This window comes from Anas acuta, chromosome 21 (assembly GCF_963932015.1).
Source record: "Anas acuta chromosome 21, bAnaAcu1.1, whole genome shotgun sequence".
In the NCBI taxonomy this organism is placed as follows: domain Eukaryota; kingdom Metazoa; phylum Chordata; class Aves; order Anseriformes; family Anatidae; genus Anas; species Anas acuta.
Genome location: NC_088999.1, coordinates 1,449,413 through 1,468,923, shown reverse-complemented (window position 1 = coordinate 1,468,923; position 19,511 = coordinate 1,449,413). Strand labels below are relative to the sequence as shown.

The window sequence follows — 19,511 nt, the reverse complement described above, 5'->3', positions numbered from 1 at the left end:
GTAGTTATTTGTGTCTTAGCAACAACAGTTGCTAGAGTAACCTGCTCACAAAAATTAAAGAAAGAATAAAGTACAGGATATTTGAGATTTTTTACTAGGAAAAAAACAGTTTAAATGACTGTGTTCAATACTCAGCTGCTCAGTAACAGCCACTGCCTCTAATTAAGCATACTTCTTACAACGTTTGCTCCACAGGGCACCAGCCCTGCTGGCAGAGGCAGGTAGGAGCACCAAAACACCCTCCTGGCCAGACCAACGGCCTGCCTTGGCCCGAGCAGCGCAGTCTCCAACAGCAGATGCCACCCACAGGGAGAGCGTGTTCAAGCCTGGTCGCCCTGCAGACCCCTCATGCCCCCCTCCAGCAGACACCACAGTAGGACTGCAGGGGGACACAAAATCGTCTAGGTTGGAAGAGACCTCCAAGATCAGCCAGTCCAACCTCTGACCTAACACTAACAGTCCCCACTAAACCATATCCCTAAGCTCTACATCTAAACATCTTTTAAAGACTTCCAGGGATGGTGACTCCACCACTTCCCTGGGCAGCCCATTCCAATGTCTAACAACCCTTTCAGTAAAGAAGTTCCTCCTAACATCTAACCTAAAACTCCCCTGGCGCAACTTAAGCCCATTCCCCCTCGTTCTGTCACCAGTCACGTGGGAGAACAGGCCAACCCCCACCTCACTACAGTCTCCTTTAAGGTATCTGTAGAGAGCAATAAGGTCACCCCTGAGCCTCCTCTTCTCCAGGCTGAACAACATCCCACCTCATCTCATTTTGTACACATTGATTACATCCACTCTCCAAGCCAGAGTCCCAGTCTTCAGCCTCTCTCCATATGGCAGCCACTGCATTCCCTGTCATCCCTGCCCTCTGCTTCCAAGACACAGAGATCTGAACTATGTACAGCATACAAGATGTGGGTGCCTTTACAGTTTTACAAAGCTGTGTAATTATGTCTCTCTGTTGTTTGCAATGCTCTTCCTAACAACAGCTAACATTGCTGAAGTTGTTTTTTTTTTTGTGTTTTTTTTTTGGCTGCTATTGTACACTGTGTAATTATTTCAATGAACCATCACCATCCTCAGGTCCTCCTCTCCAAGCTTTTTCTGAGTTCAACCTTATGTAGGTATGGTTTAGATTGCTTTTTCCTAGATGAATTTAAAGTAATTTGCTGCTTTTCCTAATTACTCTAAATTCATCCAGGGAAAAGGAATCTAAACCGTATCTGAAGGGCAACAAGAGGGACTTCTAGGGCTCCTGTGGGCACACCGGCAGCAAAAGACCAAGACAACTGTTGGTCAGCTGCTGAGTAGCGCAAGTGATCAACTGATGAAGAACACAGGTAGAGCTGAGATAACCCAACGTTTTCCTTACTTCAGGCTTTACTGTCAAGGCCAGCTCTCAGGTCTTCCAAATCCTGGTGCCCAGTGGCAGGGCGCAGAAGAGGACAGCACCACACGTACAGATGGTACAGCTGGTGGCCTTGGGGATGGCTCTTCCAGAAAGTTCCGTTGGAGACTTCAGCAAAGGTCACTTCACTGCTCCCTGCCTTGCAAGCTGCGTTTGAGCTGAGACTTGCAGTTTTGGCACCTTCCTGAACCATACTGCAGCTAAATGGTATGCCATGCCCAGATGGGTTTCCTTCAATCCAAACCATGACCCATGGACCAGCCTCTGGGTAGCCTCAGACCGGACTCATCAGTATGGAGCTGCCTGGCACAGGACAGTAGCTAACCATTTCCAAATGCCGTTCTGACCCTCACATGATTTCCCAGCTTGACCTCAAATCTGCCCATGGACCCATGTGGCAGCCTCTTGCCTTAGCCTAACCACCAGCCAGCTTGCCTTGCTCACCCCTTTGGGTACTGACAGACTGTACCCTTGCTGGTGAGGTCACTGCTGCTGCAAATAGTGCTACCATACTTAGCCCCCCTTCTTTAGGGGTTGACAGGTGCTCTCTATCAATTTTTTAAAGGTCATATCAATCCTCGGAAGTCACTGATAACTGAAAAATGGCAAATGTCACCTTCAAAACAGGCAATAAGGGAAATACAAACCAGCCTGAGTTGTTTTAGTGGCCCAGAGGACTGCAGAGCAAATTTACATGGAGACCATTCCCATGCATGTGAATGGCAAGAAAGCAGCTGGGAAGAGCCATCGTGGATCCATCTAAGGCCAATGGTTCCTGACCAACCAGACTGCCTTTTCTGATGAAATGATGGGCTCCATGGAAGAAGAGAACTGCTGACTTCATTTCAGTAATGCAAAGTCCCTCAGAATCCTTGCAGCCAAACTGTGCAGGTATAAACAATGGACAGACTACCCAGCAGAGGAAAAACTGTCTGGACTGCCAAATTCAATCTAGGTGAAGTGCCAGGTGTAGAGCCATGGAAGGAAGGAAAAAGTTTTTAGAGCTGCTTAGCATGGTCAAGTGACACTGGAGTAACCTCAAACATTTTTAAAGTTTGGTGCTTTGTTTTCATGAAGCAACTTCTTGGGCCCAAAATCTATCCTTTCTGCTGCTCAGTGCTACTGTGCATGGGGATAGTGTATATTTTGGAGGGGGGGGGGAGACGACAAAGAAGGAGCATGTCCAGAGAAGGGCTACAAGGCTGCTGAAGGGCCTGGGACACAGGTCCTGTGAGGAGCAGCTGCAGGAACTCGTTTGTTTGGTCTGGAGAAGACGAGGCTCAGGGGAGACCTTGTTGCTCTCTACCTGAAAGGAAGGTGTGGGGAGCTGGGGGTCAGCCACTTCTCACAAATAGCCAATGAAAGGACAAGAGGGAATGGCCTCAAGTTTTGCCAGGGGAGGCTTAGGTTGGAAATAGTTAACTACAGACTGGTCAGCCTCACCTCCATCCCTGGAAAGGTGATGGTGCAACTTATCCTTAGTGTTGTCTGTAGCCATATCAAGGGTAAGAGGGTCATTAGGGGCAGTCAACATGGCTTCACCAAGGGGAAGTCATGTTTGACCAATCTGATAGCCTTTTATGAGGTTGTAACCGGGTGCACAGATTATGGAAAGGCAGTGGGACATGGTCTATCTTGACTTCAGTAAAGCCTTTGATACCATCTCCCACAGCATCCTCGCAGCTAAACTGAGGATGATGGGGTAGCGAGGTGGACTGCGAACTAGCTGGGGGGAAGAAGCCAGAGAGTTGTGGTCAGTAGGACAGAGACGAGTTGGAGGCCTGTATCTAGTGGAGTTCCTCAAGGATCAGTAGTGGGACCAGTGTTGTTCAATATATTAATCGATGACTTAGATGAGGGAATGGAGTGCGCCATCAGCAAGTTTGCTGATGACACTGAACTGGAAGGAGTGGCTGACAAGCCGGAAGGCTGTGCTACCATCCGGTGGGACCTTAACAGGTTGGAGAATTGGGCAGCGAGAAACCTAATGAAATATAATGAGGGCAAGTGTAGAGTCTTGCATCCGGGCAAAAACAACCCCAGACACCAGAATAAGTTGAGGACTGTCCTGCTGGAAAGCAGTGAAGGGTAAAGGGACCTGGGGGTCCTGGTGGATAGCCAGGACCATGAGCCAGAACTGTGCCCTTGTGGCCAAGAAGGCCAATGGCATCTGGGGTATATCAGAAGGGGTGTGGGTAGTAGGCCAAGAGAGGTTCTCCTCCCCCTCTACTCTGCCCTAGTAAGACCACATCTGGAATACTGCGTCCAGTTCTGGGCCTCTCAGTTCAAGAAGGACAGGAAACTTCTTGAGAGAGTCCAGCGCAGAGCCACAAGGATGATTAAGGGAGTGGAGCACCTCCCTTACACGGAAAGGCTGAGGGAGCTGGGTCTCTTTAGCTTGGAGAAGAGGAGACTGAGGGGTGACCTTATTAATATTTAAAAAAAAGTAAAGGGGGAGTGTCAGGAGGACAGAGCCAGGTTCTTCTCAGTGACATCTAATGATAAGACAGGGGGCAATGGGCACAAGCTGGAACATAGAGGAGGTTCTGCTTAAATATGAGATAAAACTTTTTCATTGTAAGGGTGACAGAACACCAGAACAGGCTACCCAGGGGGGTTGTGGAGTCTCCTCTGGAGACGTTCAAGACCCACCTGGACTCATTCCTGTTTGATGTGGTTTAGGTGTTCCTGCTCCTACAGGGGGACTGGACTAGATGATCTTTCAAGGTCCCTTCCAATCCCTAACATTCTGTGATTCTGTGAAATTAGAAGACATAAGAAAGAGCAGTCAGGCATTCAAACAGGTTGCCCAGGGAGGTGGTAGAGTCACCATCCCTGGGGGTGTCCAAGGAAAGGTTGGACATAATGCTTAGAGACATGGTTTAGCGGGTGACATTGGTAGTAGGGTGATGGTTGAACGAGATGATCTTGGACATCTTTTCCAACCTTAATGATTCTATGACTTTACGATTCTAATTACAGATCTACAATCTAACTACTGACTGGTAAGAAAAAGCAACCTACAAGAGCAGTTACTGGAAGCAGTATTAACATCTTCATCATGACCAGAATGATGGGACAGAATGCCCCTTCATCCAATCTGTGGATAAGAGCAAACTGGGGAGCTGAAGTTCAAATGCCTGAAAGGCAAAACTGCAAGTACCATGACATGCTGGAGGAGTGGGCTGGCAGGAACCTCATGAAGTTCAACACAGACAAGTACCATGTGCTGTACCAGGGATGAAGCAACCACATGCAATAGGGTTGGGACCCAGCTGGAAAGTCACAGATCTGCAGGAAGGAAACTGGAAATCCTAGTGGACAAGAAGCTGAACCCAAGTCAGCTGTGAGCCCTTGCAGCAACAAAGGCTAGGCTCAAGCTGGACTATGTTAAAGCCAGCATAGCCAGTGGCAGAGGGAAGTGACCACTCTGCTCTATCTGCGAGATGGCATCAGGAGTACTGTGTTCAGTTTTTGGCTCCCTAGCGTGAGAAGGAGCCATAGCGTCAAGCCAAAGGGCCATTTAGATGAACAGGTGGCAGGCACACGCGACACCCAGGAAGATGCTGAGGAAATTGGTCTTGTTTAGCCTGAAGAACAGAAGCTGAAGGAAGTAACAGAACAGACTTGCTGTCTTCCACTGCTAAAAGAACATCAGAGAAAAGACGCAAACAGACTCATCTCAAGTGCCTTGAGAAAGAGGTAATGGTCACAAATTGTAACAAGGAAAATTCCAGCTTGACCTAAGGAAAAAAATCTTCACTGTGAGAGTGAGTTGCACTGGAGAAGTGACCCACATGGATGGGTCCACCCTTGCACATTTTCAAAACCCCAGTGGACAAGACCCTGAACAACCATCTCCTGTGAGAAGAAGACTGAAGCAGGCAACCTCCTGAATCCCTTGTAATCCAAAGCGTTCTGTAATTCTGTCCTTACACCAGCTTTCCATTGGTAGTGAACCTTTCCTCTAAACTTGGGAAAACTTAGCTTCTTTAACACAACTTTGCCAGAGGTTTTTTGAAAATCAATTATACCTATTGCTTTCATCTATCCACATACTTGCACAACTCCCATGGTTTAAGAAGGTGGAATTTTCCTCTACATAATCCATGCTGACACTTTTCCAGCATTTTCCAGTAAACACGTATTTTCTTTCATAACTCTTTATCGTCTCACTGCTGCTGGATGTCAGTCATCTGTAGTGAGTTCCCAGGGTATCTAAAGCAAAACATCTTTAGCAGTAACATACAAGGAATTCACTGACCTTATCTGTGATGGTTTTATCACACCCCTCATGTACCCACTCTTTGACCCCTGATCACCAAGCAGTCCCACGCAATCACTACCTGACTTCCTGCTTTTGATGAATTTAGAGAATATTTTACCACTGGTTTTAGCTTCCTTTTGCAAGGTGCTCTTCAATTTCCTTTTTACCCCTTTTAATTCTGTCTACATTTCACCTGCCATGTTGCAGATTTCCTTGGTCTCACCTGGGCATTCTTTCCATTTGCGAAACATTCATCTTTTCCACATGATGGCTTTTTTATTATTATTATTTTTATTTAATTTTATTTGGCAGCTTTCCCACAGAACCACATAGAGATTCTGGGGTACAAACCTTAATTTTTTTAACAGCCTTCAAGCTGCATGTAGGCTACATTTTGTGCAGGCCTTTTTAAGTTTCGGAGGAAACTGTAAACAACTTAATTCATTTTTATGTATTTTAATTTTTTGTAGTTGAACATCCATGTGCTGAATTTATTTGGTCTGCTGTCCCTTTCCACCCAGTGACAGCTAATTGTACTGTAGTTGCTATTACAACTGTCCCATTTATAGCTCAAAGTAGATTCTATGCACCACCACACTCAGAAGACAGCTTCTCTTGTAGGTTTAACATTGGTTGCTGTAGGAAGCAGTCATTCATAGAGTCAGAAAAATGTTCACTCTGTATTTCTTCCTGATGTGCCATGCAATTAGTCTCTGTCTAGGTAGCTGAAATCTCCTACTACTACTCCTGTAAATTTGCCACTTCTTTGATCTCATATAACAGTTCCTGATCACTATCACTGTCCTGATTCAACAGTTGCCAGAATAATCCTAGTAGTATATTTAAGGTCTGGGATCTTCACCCATACAAACACGTACTTCTCTTTTCCTGTATTTTTAATGCTGTTACCCTTTATACAGTCTTTCACGTACAGTGTTTTTCTCCCACCAAATATTACCCTACTCTACCATTCCTGTAAAGCTGACACTGCTGCATCCCAAACATGATCTCCTTCCACTGTATCTTACAGATACCTGCTACAGTACAGCTAGGATTTGATGCCAGTCATGGTAGTTCTCAGTATCAAATCAACATCTGTAACCACACTTAAAATAATTGGTGTGATTACAGGATCTACAACTGGTTAACGCTGTTGTGTGAAGAGTCACCTAGAACAAGAAAGAACATATTTCATTTATGATTCAACAACCTAAAACCTTATAACTGGCTTTATATTATCATCAACAGGTATCAAACAAACGTAGGCTTAGATGGTAAAAGATTAACTTCTATCTTCTCACCACATCTCACTGGCAAAATCCTTTTCCTTCTCTGCTCTTAGTAGGTCAGCCAAGTTTCAAAGAAGAATGAACTCCACAAATAGAAGCAGCATCTCCTCTGTTAGGTAAAATCCGGGCAAAGAGATATATGATGATTTTCTTCCCAATCCTGTATTAAAGGTCTCCTTTCTCCCCATTCTCTCCTTCTTTCCTGTTAGTTCAGATGTTCTTCAGTATCAATCATAATTAGTAAATGCTGTCAGTGACCAAATCAAATGCAACCTAAGAATCTATGACCTGATCCTGAGGATGACATGTATTATCTTTTATAAAAACAGAGAGAATGGGCTATTATTTATTTATTGTATGTTTTTAATAGTTACTGTTTTTGTATTGTTTACTTTTATTGTCTAACACACCTATTCTCCAGACTACAACAATCAATTAAAAAAAAAAATCTATATACAAATCCCCAAAAATAGTACAAAGTTTCTACACAGGCCTCAGAAGATCTTGTAGCCAGGAAAACAAACATTTCACAGTTAAAAACACATTCATATTTCCTTTGTCTTCCCTGATGTCTTTCCGTATGTTCTCATTTCCATTTTGTTCTTTCAAGCCATCAATTATTTGAATTATCTAATAGTATAGTCATTGCATAACGTTTTATATTTAGCCTATAAAAGCTATTTTCAATTCAAGAGTACTCAAATATAGTAACTTCTAAAAGTGATGTCTCATTCCCATCAACTCTCTTCTCCAGAAAACAAAGAGTATATTTCTAGACAACTAAATTTTGGTGACATGAACTTTCAATCTTTAGATCTGTCCTACCTTCAAACTTTTTCTTTACTATTGAGAAAAACAGCTTTTTCTCCCTGCATCATTCTTCCAAGTCTTCTTCTAAAAGTAGCAAAGAAGTGCAGTCTGGCCAATACTTTAAAAAACAAACAAACAAACAAACAGGAGAGTAAGAAAAAGAGGGTATGAATTATTGAACACTGCTCCAGGCATCACATAAAACAGGCCCTCTAACCTTCTGGTATGTACAAGTGTTGCTTGATTCCAGGGAGAAACAACCAAGATCATGAAGATATCTTCATTGCTATGGATATATTTTCCTTCAGACCTTATAATTGAGAATTAATCCCTAACCAGACAACAAATAAATCCTAGCAAAAATAGTGCTGTGTGTTCTGATATTTCTGATTATTGTAGACTAAAATCTGGAATGCAAAATGAATTTGGGTGGATTAAGCACTACATCATTGTTTTACCAAGATATTTATAATTAGTTGAGTTGCAGCAAATGATATCATGAATTTTATTTTTAGCTGAAACCAGTTGCAAAGTGAATCATGTTATACAAAGTACCACAGAGGTAGTAAAAAACCATTTAACCTTACATTCTGTTAAGCTGCAATTAGTTTTGCCCAATTGGACTGGGCAATGAATGCAGGCACAACCCATTTTTGCTGCTCAGGGCGCCTGGCTGGCTGTAACACTTGTGACTGAGTGCCCACTCCCAGCAGTGACTAATATGCCCCAGGTTTCGGCAGAACCAACAGCGACACACACCTTCATGCCTGCAAGGCTAGAGGAGAGCTCACTGCCAGCTCTTCCCATCCTCTGAGCAACAGGACACTTGTGCTCTTTCTGGCACAAATCACAAACGAGGTGCAGCTCTTCAGAGACATCTTGTACATACTTCTGCAATGGGATCTCAGAAACTTGCACAGCTGACAGCATAGTGAATTTTGACCAAACATAGAAGATGATTTATTCAAAAGGCATTAGAAGGAAAATGAGAATGGTGAATATTTTATTTCAGGGCTTTTCTTACTGCATCTCAACAAGGAATTATCTTCTTGCTCACCACATGAAACTGGTAACCTTTGAGAAATAAAGTCCACAGTATTTTCTACTGCCTTTTAGCTCCAAAAGCTGTTCTCATCAAGATACTCCCTAAGTGCCGTCTTCTTTGAGTCGAGCCTAAGCCATCAGTCTGCCAAAAATGCTGCCTTCAAATGGTCCGCTTTTTACTCTCACCATTGCAAAAAAAAAAGCTGCATGACAAACACATTTGCAACTTCTCTGATCTCATTAGTCATCATAGTGACTCCTGATCACTATCACTGTCCTGGATTACGACAGTGTCAGCCTTTAAAAACTAATGCCTTCCGTAAAGACAATCATATGTTCCTTACAACAGCATCCACAAAAAAGTTCACATCGTTCAGAGACTAGAGAAGCTCAGCCAACAACTTGTTGCTGTTTTTTACTTCAGCATAAAGGTAAATTGTTTAGGTCCTCAAATGCTACAATACAGTTTAATAATTCAAGTAACTGTCAAGCAATATTTGCCATCTAATTTTAAAATGCTGAGAGAAGTGATATCATTGACTTATGGTGACATTTTGGCTTCCTTCTTGTCAGGCAAGAGTAAGTGCTTTATAATGTCTTTTTTTTAAGCCACAAGAATTATTTTTTTCCTCATACACAGAATGTCCACCTAGCAGCAGGCCTGGCATGACAGATAACTACTGGATAGAAAAAAAAATTGATACAGTAGAAAAAGAAGAATAAAACCTTTGTGCCCATACAGTTCTCCAGAATACCAAACAAAGTAACAAAGAAGTAGTTTGTATTATCTTTGAGTCCCTTTATCTTTTAGAAAGGCAAACACAGTGCAAATGGGACCAGACTTCTATATAAAATTTCAAAACCTGGAATCCACAGAGTTGTTTTCCTTTGATGTTACTTCCCTCCATAGGTAAAAGAGAACAGCTATGCCTTTACCAGGAAAGAAGAGTGGAGATTTTTTTTTCAGCAAACCCATGATAAAGCCTACTTCAGAATACTTCCACGTGGTTTTCATAGAATCATCACAGAATGCTTTGGGTTGGAAGGGACCTTAAAGACCATCTAACTCCAACCCCCTGCCATGGCAGGGACCCCTCCCTCCAGCCCAGGTGTCCCCAGCCCCATCCAGCCTGGCCTTGGGCACTGCCAGGGATGGGGCACCCACAGCTCCTCTGGGCAGCCTGGGCCTCACCACTCTCACAGTAAAGAATTTCTACTTCATGTCTGATCTAAACCTTCCCTCTTTTAAAAAGACTTTTGAAAAGAGCTGTCACCTCTCTTCTCTGAAGAGTGATTAGTCATCTGCTTTTTCAAATGATACAGGTACTAAATACTGAATATGCATTCGTCTTCCCTGCTCATCTTAAATCAATCATAACTAAGGAAGAATTTGTTAAACTCTGTCAAATATAATAGCGCAAAACAATCATCATGGAAAAGATGTTAGTATGAAAATTTTGTAAAATTTTCAAAATGGAATTACACATCATAGTACGATATTTATAGAAAAATAAACCATCACCCAAGGTTTAAAGCTGCCATACACTTTATGTTACGTTCCAGTTGATGACTTTCATAGAAACAGATCTATCAGTATTTAAATCGAAGCAACACAAACTTCGAGTCTCAAAGGAAGCTCTTGGGATGAGAATAGATCGCTAGACATGGAGATCTCTCAAGAGGAGAAACCCATCTTCTGCAGAACTGAAGAACCATTCAATTGCCCCTGACATTAGACAAGCCATATTCTTAATCCCAGTAGTTTATCTAAGAGATGAAGAAAAATCCCAATCAGATTCATCACAATAGTAGGCTTTTTTTTCTAAATACAAATCTGTTTTTTCAGTTATATAACCCAGTTAAGAACTGTCCGGTGACATCCTGGGAAAGACAGCACAGCAGTGACTGGTGTCGTGTAGATCAAAAGGACACCATACACTGAAGAGCCTACAGTGACATGCTGTGTTTTCTCACCTCAACACTATTCTAAACACCAGGTTTGTGTAATGCATTAGAATAGGAGGGAAGCTGACCCCTTGCAGCAACACCTTAACTGAAGCTCTAGATGTGGCTGCAGGAAGGAAGAAAAGATTTGAAGTTCCTGCCTCAGGTGCTGGAGTACCTTCAGTCACAGCACCCACATGAGCTGACTTAATCACTGCTAGAGAAGGGCCACCAGAGAGAATACTGCTGAAGAGCTGCTTGTTTTGCTTCCCATTAACAAATTAAAGGAAAAACTTCCGGACAAATTAGGATGACAAAGAAAAAAAAAAAAAAGAGAGAGAGAGAATAAAATAAGGATAAGACAAAGGAAGGAAAAACTGAAAAATGCCTCCCTCAACTTACAACTAACCAGCGCGTGCCACTGGTCATGGTTTGGGTGACCAAAGAAAACACTCACAAGATGCTACAAGAGACAACATTGCCTGGAGTTGGATTGTGCTTGTAGACATTGCTGGGTAGGAGATCATACAGAAACCTCCTGTTGTTAAATTCTCACGTGATTCCATTTCAGCACTCAGAAGTTATCTGTACATCTCCATCCTAACAGTTCCTTTTTCACTTGCAGAGAGGAAATAAAAAATATTCCTATTTCTGACAAGTAAGAATACAGGCACTGAGTTATTCATGTCCACCCTCAGATAAGATCTGCTGTAAATCTTGAAGCTTTATGTATTACGTGACTTATGCATGAGAATGCACTACTTGTCAGGTTTTTCATTCACATACAAAAAATGTTTTTGTATGTTTTATCCAGTTTTACGTGCAACCATATATAACCTTCAGTACACAAAAGCCAGGACACAGCATGCTTCACTTGCTGTACAGGTACTCCAACCTGCTAACACAAAACGTGGAAACCTTTTTACTAAACTATATGACATAAACTCATTCAACATCTCAGTCTTTATAGGGCAAAGTTTTAAGAAGCTATAAATCCTTCAGAAGTCAGCAATTACTCAGGAATTACCACAAGTCACACACATCTGTGATGGGGAAGTGACAGTTCTGCAATCCCATCTGTCACACAAACAACACACAGCAACCAACGGGCCATAACTGCTGCTGCTGTTGCATGAAAGAGCTGAGATAGAGGTTAAAGCCACAAAAGGACACTGCGCAGTAGTTCTAATGGTTTGTGAACTGCTAGACCTTAACCACAGCCACCTTGTAAATGGTTAGAAGTGGGAATGTAGCTGTGTAATGTTGGTTGTGTGGTAAAAACTGGATTGTGGAACTGCACAACTAAGAAGTAATATACCATGGGGTGATTTTTTTAAAAAAGCTAATTTGATAGCTACATTTTGAGTACATTATACATTTTGAGCTACATTTTAAGTCATTAGTTTTGTAGATTAAGAAAACTACAGTCTTTATGCATTTTTAAAACTAGCTAATTACAAAAACAGTGACTTGAGGTATGTGAATTGTCATGATTCTAAACAAAAGCCTATCTTATTTGGTATCTTGAATTTAAGATAATCAGGAAGAAGCAGAAGTGAGGAAAAACAAATGACAGAGGCAGGTGACAATTGTAAAATTCTCCTACCAGCTAATACAGTTGACTTAATTGCTAATCAGAAATTACCAGACCGTGGATTAAGTGCATAATAGGTGCAGAAGTAGAGGTAGCTCCATATGGAAAGAGAGGTCCACCACAACATAACCTGTTTGATGATTTATCTGATTACTACAGTTATGCTGCATTAAGGACTAGCTCTAGTCTGGAAACAATTTAGCCACACCATGCACTGCAGAGACCAAACCAATAAGGCATGCTGCGCTCCATACATGCCGACCTGGCACACAAAGCTTCAGCAACTCTGCAGAGCATTCCCAAAACCAGGAATGTCCAGCAGAGCTGATCTGGGTCCAACACAGCTATAAAGCCCAACTGGTCATGGTACTACCAAGCTCAAACACATCGTCTTGGAAATAACTGCACAAGCTCCAGCGCAAACAACAGTTAAATGCATTCAGACTAAAATGTACAGATACATTTATGGATGTTAAGATATTCAAATGCATCCAGAGGAGGGTGCAAGAGCTGGAAGGCATGCCCTATGAGGAGAGGCTGAGGACACGTGGGTTGTGTAGTCTGGAGAAAAAGAGGCCAAGAGGTGACCTCCTTGCTCTCTGCAACTCCCTGGGAAGGGGGAGCACAGGGGGAGATGCCAGTCTCTTCTCCCTGCGATCTGATCACAGGATGCATGGGAATGGCACAGAGCTGCACCGGGAGATGTTCAGACTGGGCATGAGGAAAAATTTCTTCACCGTGAGGGCGGTCAAACACTGGAACAGGCTTCCTAGTGAGGTGGTTGGTGCCCCATGCCTGGCAACGTTCTGGAAACATTTGGACAACGCACACAATAATATGCTTTAATTTTTGGCTAACCCCGACGAGGTCAGGCAGTTGCACCAGATGCTCTTTGCAGGTCCCTTCCAACTGAAGCGCTCCATTCACTGCCTCCTCGCAAAGCCACCGCAGACTGCGCGAGGCTGCCCTGAGGCGGCGCTACGCACCCCTCGTGGCCCTGCGAACATCCCGCCGACTCCCGGGCGCGTCCCGAGCTGCCCGCAGCCAGCTCCCTCTCCCCGCCGACCCCACGGAAGCCGCCCCCCTCCCCCCGAAGCGGCGGCAGTCCCCGGGCGGCTTCCCGCAGCCCCGCAGCTCTCGGCTGCTTCCGGGCCCCGCCGTGCTGCGGGGGGCGGGGGCGGCGGCGGCCGGGCGCTGAGTGCCGTGCTCCGCCCCGGCCGCGCTCCGCCAGCGGCCTCCGTTACGCCGGGGGGGGGGGGTTGGGACGCGCCGCCCCCAGGCGTCCCCGAGCCGCGGCCCGCAGGGGCCGGCACGGCGCCGGGGCCCCGCGGAGACGGAGAGCGGCGCGCGGCCAGGCCCCCGCTCGGCGGGCTCTTACCGAGAGGCGGCTCCGCAGCCGGGCCCGGGAGCGCGTCCCGCATCCGACATGGCAGCGGCGGCCCCGCAGCGCCTCGCCCCCGCCAGCGGCGGCCCGACCCGGAACCAGAGCGCGCTGGGCCACGGAAGTGGCGCCGCAGCCCCGAGGCGCCTGAGCGCGGGGCGGGGCTGGCCCGGGGCCGGGCTCGGCGCTGGGGGCTGCTTCGGGCGGCCGTGGCCGTGCCTAGAGGAGCCCCGGGGCCCCGCCGCTCGGTGCCGCGTCCCGAGAGGGTCCCCGGGGTCGCGCGGGCGGGGGTCGGCAGCCCGGAGCCCCCCGCTGTTGTGCTGTGCTTCTCGTTCGGAGTTTCACTGCCGTGGGTGTTATTTGTAAAATAGCGCAAACAGCGCGTCACTTCTTAGCCTGAGCGTCAGAGCAGCCAGAGAGAGAGTGTGGTGTTTGTCGTTGTCTTTTTTTTTTTTTTTTTTTTTTTTTGTCTGGTAGGGTTTTTGAGAGCACAGACCTTTTTTCAGAAGTTGCTTCCCCTGTGAAATTATTTTTCCCTTCCCTTTTAGCAGGTCAGAACTTGCTGAGGTTTTAATTTTCACCTTTCTCAAGAGTTCACGTGGTGATTAGAAGGACAAAAAAATATACCACCAAAATCGAAAGGAACACAAATAGGCTGTCAAACCAGCGTTGTCTACGGATACTGAGGCTTTTCCCGTAAGGGTAAATACAGAAAGATGACAAGACAGGATCTTAAAGTCCAAAACCCTTGGAAGAAGTATTTTATTTAGAATAATTTTTGAGGATCAATTTTATTGCAAATTAAAGCACTATAATGCATCACTGCTATAAAACGAAGTAATTTCAGGAACAAAAGTAGAAGCTCAGACTGTTTTTTAAAATGCATTTTTACTGACTTAATGATTGCAACATATCTTTCTGAAGTGTCCTCAGAGTTCTTTCTCCATTTTCCCCTTTCCTCGGAAGCAAGTTTATATTTGTTCTCTGAGGTCACACTTGCCTTACGGTTGCTTTCTGTGGAGCAAAGCATATTTAAAAACAGTAAGTAACCTACACTGTAAGCTCTGCTGTAAGCTTTCCAGGAATCAATAGAAGACCATATCACCACATAGAATAAGGCCTTCCCATTTCTTCTAAGAGTTACCAAGCTCAGCTGTTAAGTGAGAGTTAAAGAGTGTTAAATTTATATTTATTATATAAATAAAACAGTATCACAACATCAGATGCACTTTTCCTGTCATCAGCCAGTCTCCTATGTAGTTCGAGGAACCAAAAGATTGTAAAAAACAAGTAGCTTCCCTTCCCTGCCCTGCCCTGCCCAATTTCCTGTGCTGGATTGAGCAATCTGGGTCAGAAACAGGAACCTCAATTGTCTCGTGATTTGTAACAGAACTCAGCAACACTGGAAAACCATTTTGCCTTAAGTCCCTACTGACTGCAGCAAGCCCTGAATGTGGCTGGCTGGTCTCAAGTGTTTCCTAAGTGCATGACTTACACGGTACACCACATCACTGTGCATTTACTGGTTCACTCAGAAAATGGCCGTGGGCTATGGCCAATGGACTAATACTTCATTCATGGTAGGATATCAAGAACCAGTCAGCTTCATTTCTTCACTACAGAAATAAAAAGGCTGGGGGAAGGAAATTATGCACAGCTGCTTTTTGGAATCCTAAGTTTAAATAAATAAAGGTTAAAACTCTTCTGTATTTTTATTCTTTTTTCTTCTCACAGTAATGACCATGCTGACAACAGTCTTCTGTTAACTGGAGCCTCCAAAGTGAAAGTGGATCTCCACAAACACATACAGTCAGCCAAAAAATACCAAACTTTGTGCAAGAGGGCACTTACTTGCCCAATCTGCAATCGTACAAGAAGCCAGGGCAGACAACAGTCCCCCTTGGACATAATGCTGATTTGGGATGGAGGCTGAGACACTGACAATTTCTCTTCCTTTTCTCGCCTTTGTCCAGTTACATGTCTAATTCAAAAGCTGAGAGCAAAGACAAAAGTTCATAATAGCTGCTCCTAGGCATCTGTGAAGTAAGGACCCCGACGGACTGTGCAAGTATAGGTGCATCTCTCTTCTTTGATGGTATTGTGAGGAACTCCTTGGACTATGTCCCTTCTAGCCACTCAGGAGCTTCTTTGGCTCATACTCTTTACAGAACCATGCAAGCTGCTCAGAAAAGTTACTCAATTATGATAGCAGCTCTGTGTGTTCCTCCAGGTCTTTCAGAAACCTCATACAGGTCAGGCACTGGATTCTTTTTGGGAGCTGGGTGGGCAAAGAACAAGGGATGGTGCTACCTGGGCAGCTGCTCACTGCAGGCACTCGTGTTTCTTTCAGGCATATTGCTTGAGCTGTTGTCAGTGCCCTCAACCCAGACAGAAAGTGCTTTTCTCACAGATTATTACAGGTTCCAATTCTGCTAGATGCATGTGATAGAAGGAATCACAGGATGATTGAGGTTGGCAGCGACCTCTGGGTCTATCTGGTCCAACCCCCTGCTCAAGCAGGGACACCTAGAGCAGGGTGCGCAGGACCAAGTCCCAGCAGCTTCTGAACATCTCCGAGGAGGGAGACTCCACAACCTTTCTGGGCAGGCTCTTCCAGTGCTCAGTCACCCACACAGCACAGAAGTGCTTCCTGATGTTCAGGAGGATCCTCCAGTGTTCCAGTTTGTGCCTGTTGCCTCTTGTCCTTTCACAATTGAGCATTCATTCTTCTATCTAAGGGATAAAGGGGATATAATATCCTGGTCCTCTGTTGTGTCCCTCAGTGCCTTCTCTTGAGAAAAGATGAATGACTGATTCACACTTCCCAGTCTCAGCAATTAGAACCCATCTGACCTAAATCCTAATGGCATCCTCTTGGTGAATGGTGCCCTCAATCACTGTGTCTGTGGTTTGCCTGGAGCACTTTCGACTCCCTTTCATGCTTTTCAGGTTTTCTGAAACATGCTTCTGGAACTTCTTGGTGAGGAAGCAGTAGATGACTGGGTCCAACACACAGTTCGTACTCAAGAGGCACAAAGTCACTTGGTGAGCATCATTGAGTTGCTGGCGCAAATTATGGTTCTCTTTCTGCCATTGCTCCAGAACAGTCAGTGTCCAGGGCAGGTCCACAATGTGATGAGGTACAAAGCTTATGATGAACACCACAAGCACTGTGCAAACCATCCAGAGCGCCCTTTGCTTGACATGAGCACTCTTCCGCTGCTGCCCTGATTTGGAGAAGAGGGTCCTGATAATGACAATGTTCCAGGCTAGGATAAATAAAAAAATGATACAGAAGACGATGCAGATGATGACATGAATGGCAAGAACAGGTGTAACATTGCTAGTAGAGTCATAGCGCTCAAAGCAACGCGTGTAATTCTTCAAGCCAATTTTCTCCACATTAGTATTATCTTCAAAAAAATAATACAAAGAGCTGCCCACTGTTACGATCCAGATAGCTGCTGATAAAAAGATACCCCTTCTCCGAGTGGTAAACTGAGCAGCTCTAATGGGATTAGTCACGGCTTGGTAGCGGTTGTATGTGATGGCCATCAGAAAGGCAACAGAAGCATAGGTGTTAACGAAAAATAAGCAGCCAGCTACATTACAGAGGACCTTGTGCATGAACCAGTTTCCATTGTGGTGATAGTAAATAATCCACAGTGGCATTGTAATCAGGAAGAGCAGGTCAGCTATTGTCAGGTTCAGCATGAATATCTTGATTTCATTGAGTTTCTTGGTGTGATAAATACGTCTGAAAATCCAGAGCACGTAGCAGTTGGCGACAAAACCCAGAATGAAAATGATGCTGTAGAAAACAGTGAAGAGGTCATAGCGAAACGGAGAGTCTATTGGGGATGCACTACCTTCAGCACCACCTTTACCCTCTCCAGACATTGTGCTGCTGAGTGGACACGTCTGATGCAGAATTTCCTGCTCTACCTCTTCTTCTTACCTAAAAATATAAAGCATAAAATGACCTGATTGGTACAGTGCCATTGCTAAGTCAAAGTCCACCTTTCATTTTCAGCTGACCACGGGAGTTTTGCCCCATGCCCTGGTTCAAGCTGCAGGTACCTGCCCTGTCCAATTGCTCCTGTCTTCTGTCCTGTTTCCATGCCATTCTACCCTCTGTGACTTCATCCAGTGTTGTTTTTTTTGCTGCACTGCAGATCTCAGATCATTAATTTCAAAAGAGTTTTCTGTATTAAGGTTCTTACAACAGATAAAATCACTCTGCTCCCAGATAAGTAGACTGAGCTTCTAAATCTTTTACTATAAGCAAACAGGTTTTCCATTTGTCTTATTTTTCCTGTGGTTCTTTCTTAATGCTTCCTAACTTGCCTATATTTATTTTAACCTAGAAATTCCAGAACTGAAACAATGTCTAGTAAAAATATCTCACTAGTGCCGCGTTTCCAGAGTTGGCTTTTATGTGTTTTCTGATTACACTCGCAAAGATTTTGTTTTCTTAGTTACAGTCAATGCAGGGTCAAACATTGACTTCATAGGCTGCCAGACCTCTCAGAGCTCTACTGAGTGCAATGATGTGAAAGATGAGTCGCTAGTTCTAAAGGGTGATGTTTTGTTGTACATTCTTGATTCTTAGCTACAGCTCTCTTTCTTAAAAGCCTGGTTGTTGTCTAATGTACAATCGTTTTGAATTCAGGTTGTCATCAAACCAATCTCTCTCTCTCTCTCTCTCTTTTTTCTTTCTACCATTTCTGCAATGAATGCAATTGTCAGCAACAGCAATTCTGTACTTTCTTCTGTCATTGAAGCTACTGACAAACACAGTCTCTAATGAGACACTTTCAGGATTTTAATATTAGTAGTCTGCACCTCAGTTAGTATTTCTTCAGATTTTACCTACAGTTTTGACATCAAATTACTGCATCATCAATACTGTATGTGTTCTTGTCCCACATTTGTGTGGGATTCAGTCTAATCCCTTAAATACTTTAACCTGCTTCTTTCACTATCCAGAGGATGTACATTCCTGTTCTTGGCTTTAGCACCAATGACCTGTGTGGCACTGGACAGGTAGTCACCTCTTCTTGACACATCTGCAGATCTGCTGGTTTTTTGCTCCCTCTGAAAGTCATGGGAAGATAACTGACTAAAGCAGGGAAAGCAGTTTGAGAACCACCAGCAAGGGTACGAGGTTGCTCATTCACATCACACTTCCTGGGTTTGTAACTAATTTGAGTCAACAAAGGGTTTGTAAAATGTAGAACATGGTGATTTACCTTGAGAAAGAGTACACTTTACCACTAGTCATGATGCCTAAATTTATTGTGCAAGTTGTGGTGGTAATGCCAAGTGCTGAACAGTGCAATGTGCTTGTCTTGGTTCTGCCAGTGCCATAGACAGCAAGCATTTTACCCCAAAGACCACTGCCTCCTCAGAAAGCACCATCCTGCCTCAAAACTTTCTGCATCTTCCCCAGCAGCAGAGACATGCATCCGCAAGTCACCCTCTCTGAGTTGAGTCACTTATGTGCCCATGTGCCAGTGGTTCCTCATTTACACATTTGCAATTCTCCTCTGCAAATAGGGAAGTCAACTCTACATCAAGAACACTCTCTTTCCTCAGAAAACTCTGAAAATGCTTTTGTACTTCTTCACAGCTGTTAGGAGAGGAAGGTGGTAGTCACCTTCCCACGCCTGTCCCTCCTTACTCCTCACAGTTGCTCTAAGGACGTGACAACTACAGATGTCCACAACTTGTTGTTGGACCTTCCCATTGCTGCTTGCTGATGGACA

General features: G+C 44.3%; 2 protein-coding genes across 9 annotated transcripts in view; both read right to left on the bottom strand.

The window, feature by feature from the left end:
- EYA3 (EYA transcriptional coactivator and phosphatase 3) overlaps positions 1-13,793 on the bottom strand; it is a 60,068-nt gene extending 46,275 nt beyond the window's left edge. For all 4 annotated transcript variants that reach the window (XM_068658106.1, XM_068658109.1, XM_068658108.1 and 1 more), the window contains exon 1: positions 13,741-13,793. The gene's annotated coding sequence lies outside the window, so the exon portion shown is untranslated. The remainder of the gene's footprint in view (positions 1-13,740) is intronic.
- PTAFR (platelet activating factor receptor) overlaps positions 1-19,511 on the bottom strand; it is a 34,017-nt gene that overhangs the window by 7,974 nt on the left and 6,532 nt on the right. For 3 of the 5 annotated variants that reach the window (XM_068658118.1, XM_068658114.1, XM_068658117.1), the window contains exon 2: positions 13,741-17,701. In XM_068658118.1, the coding sequence (XP_068514219.1) occupies positions 16,597-17,643 (1,047 nt within the window). In that variant the 5' untranslated portion in view covers positions 17,644-17,701 and the 3' untranslated portion in view covers positions 13,741-16,596. Of the gene's footprint in view, positions 1-4,066; positions 4,172-5,477; positions 5,633-6,982; positions 7,899-13,740; positions 17,702-19,511 lie in introns of all 5 variants that reach the window. The other 2 variants (XM_068658115.1, XM_068658116.1) reach the window with 2 other exon arrangements.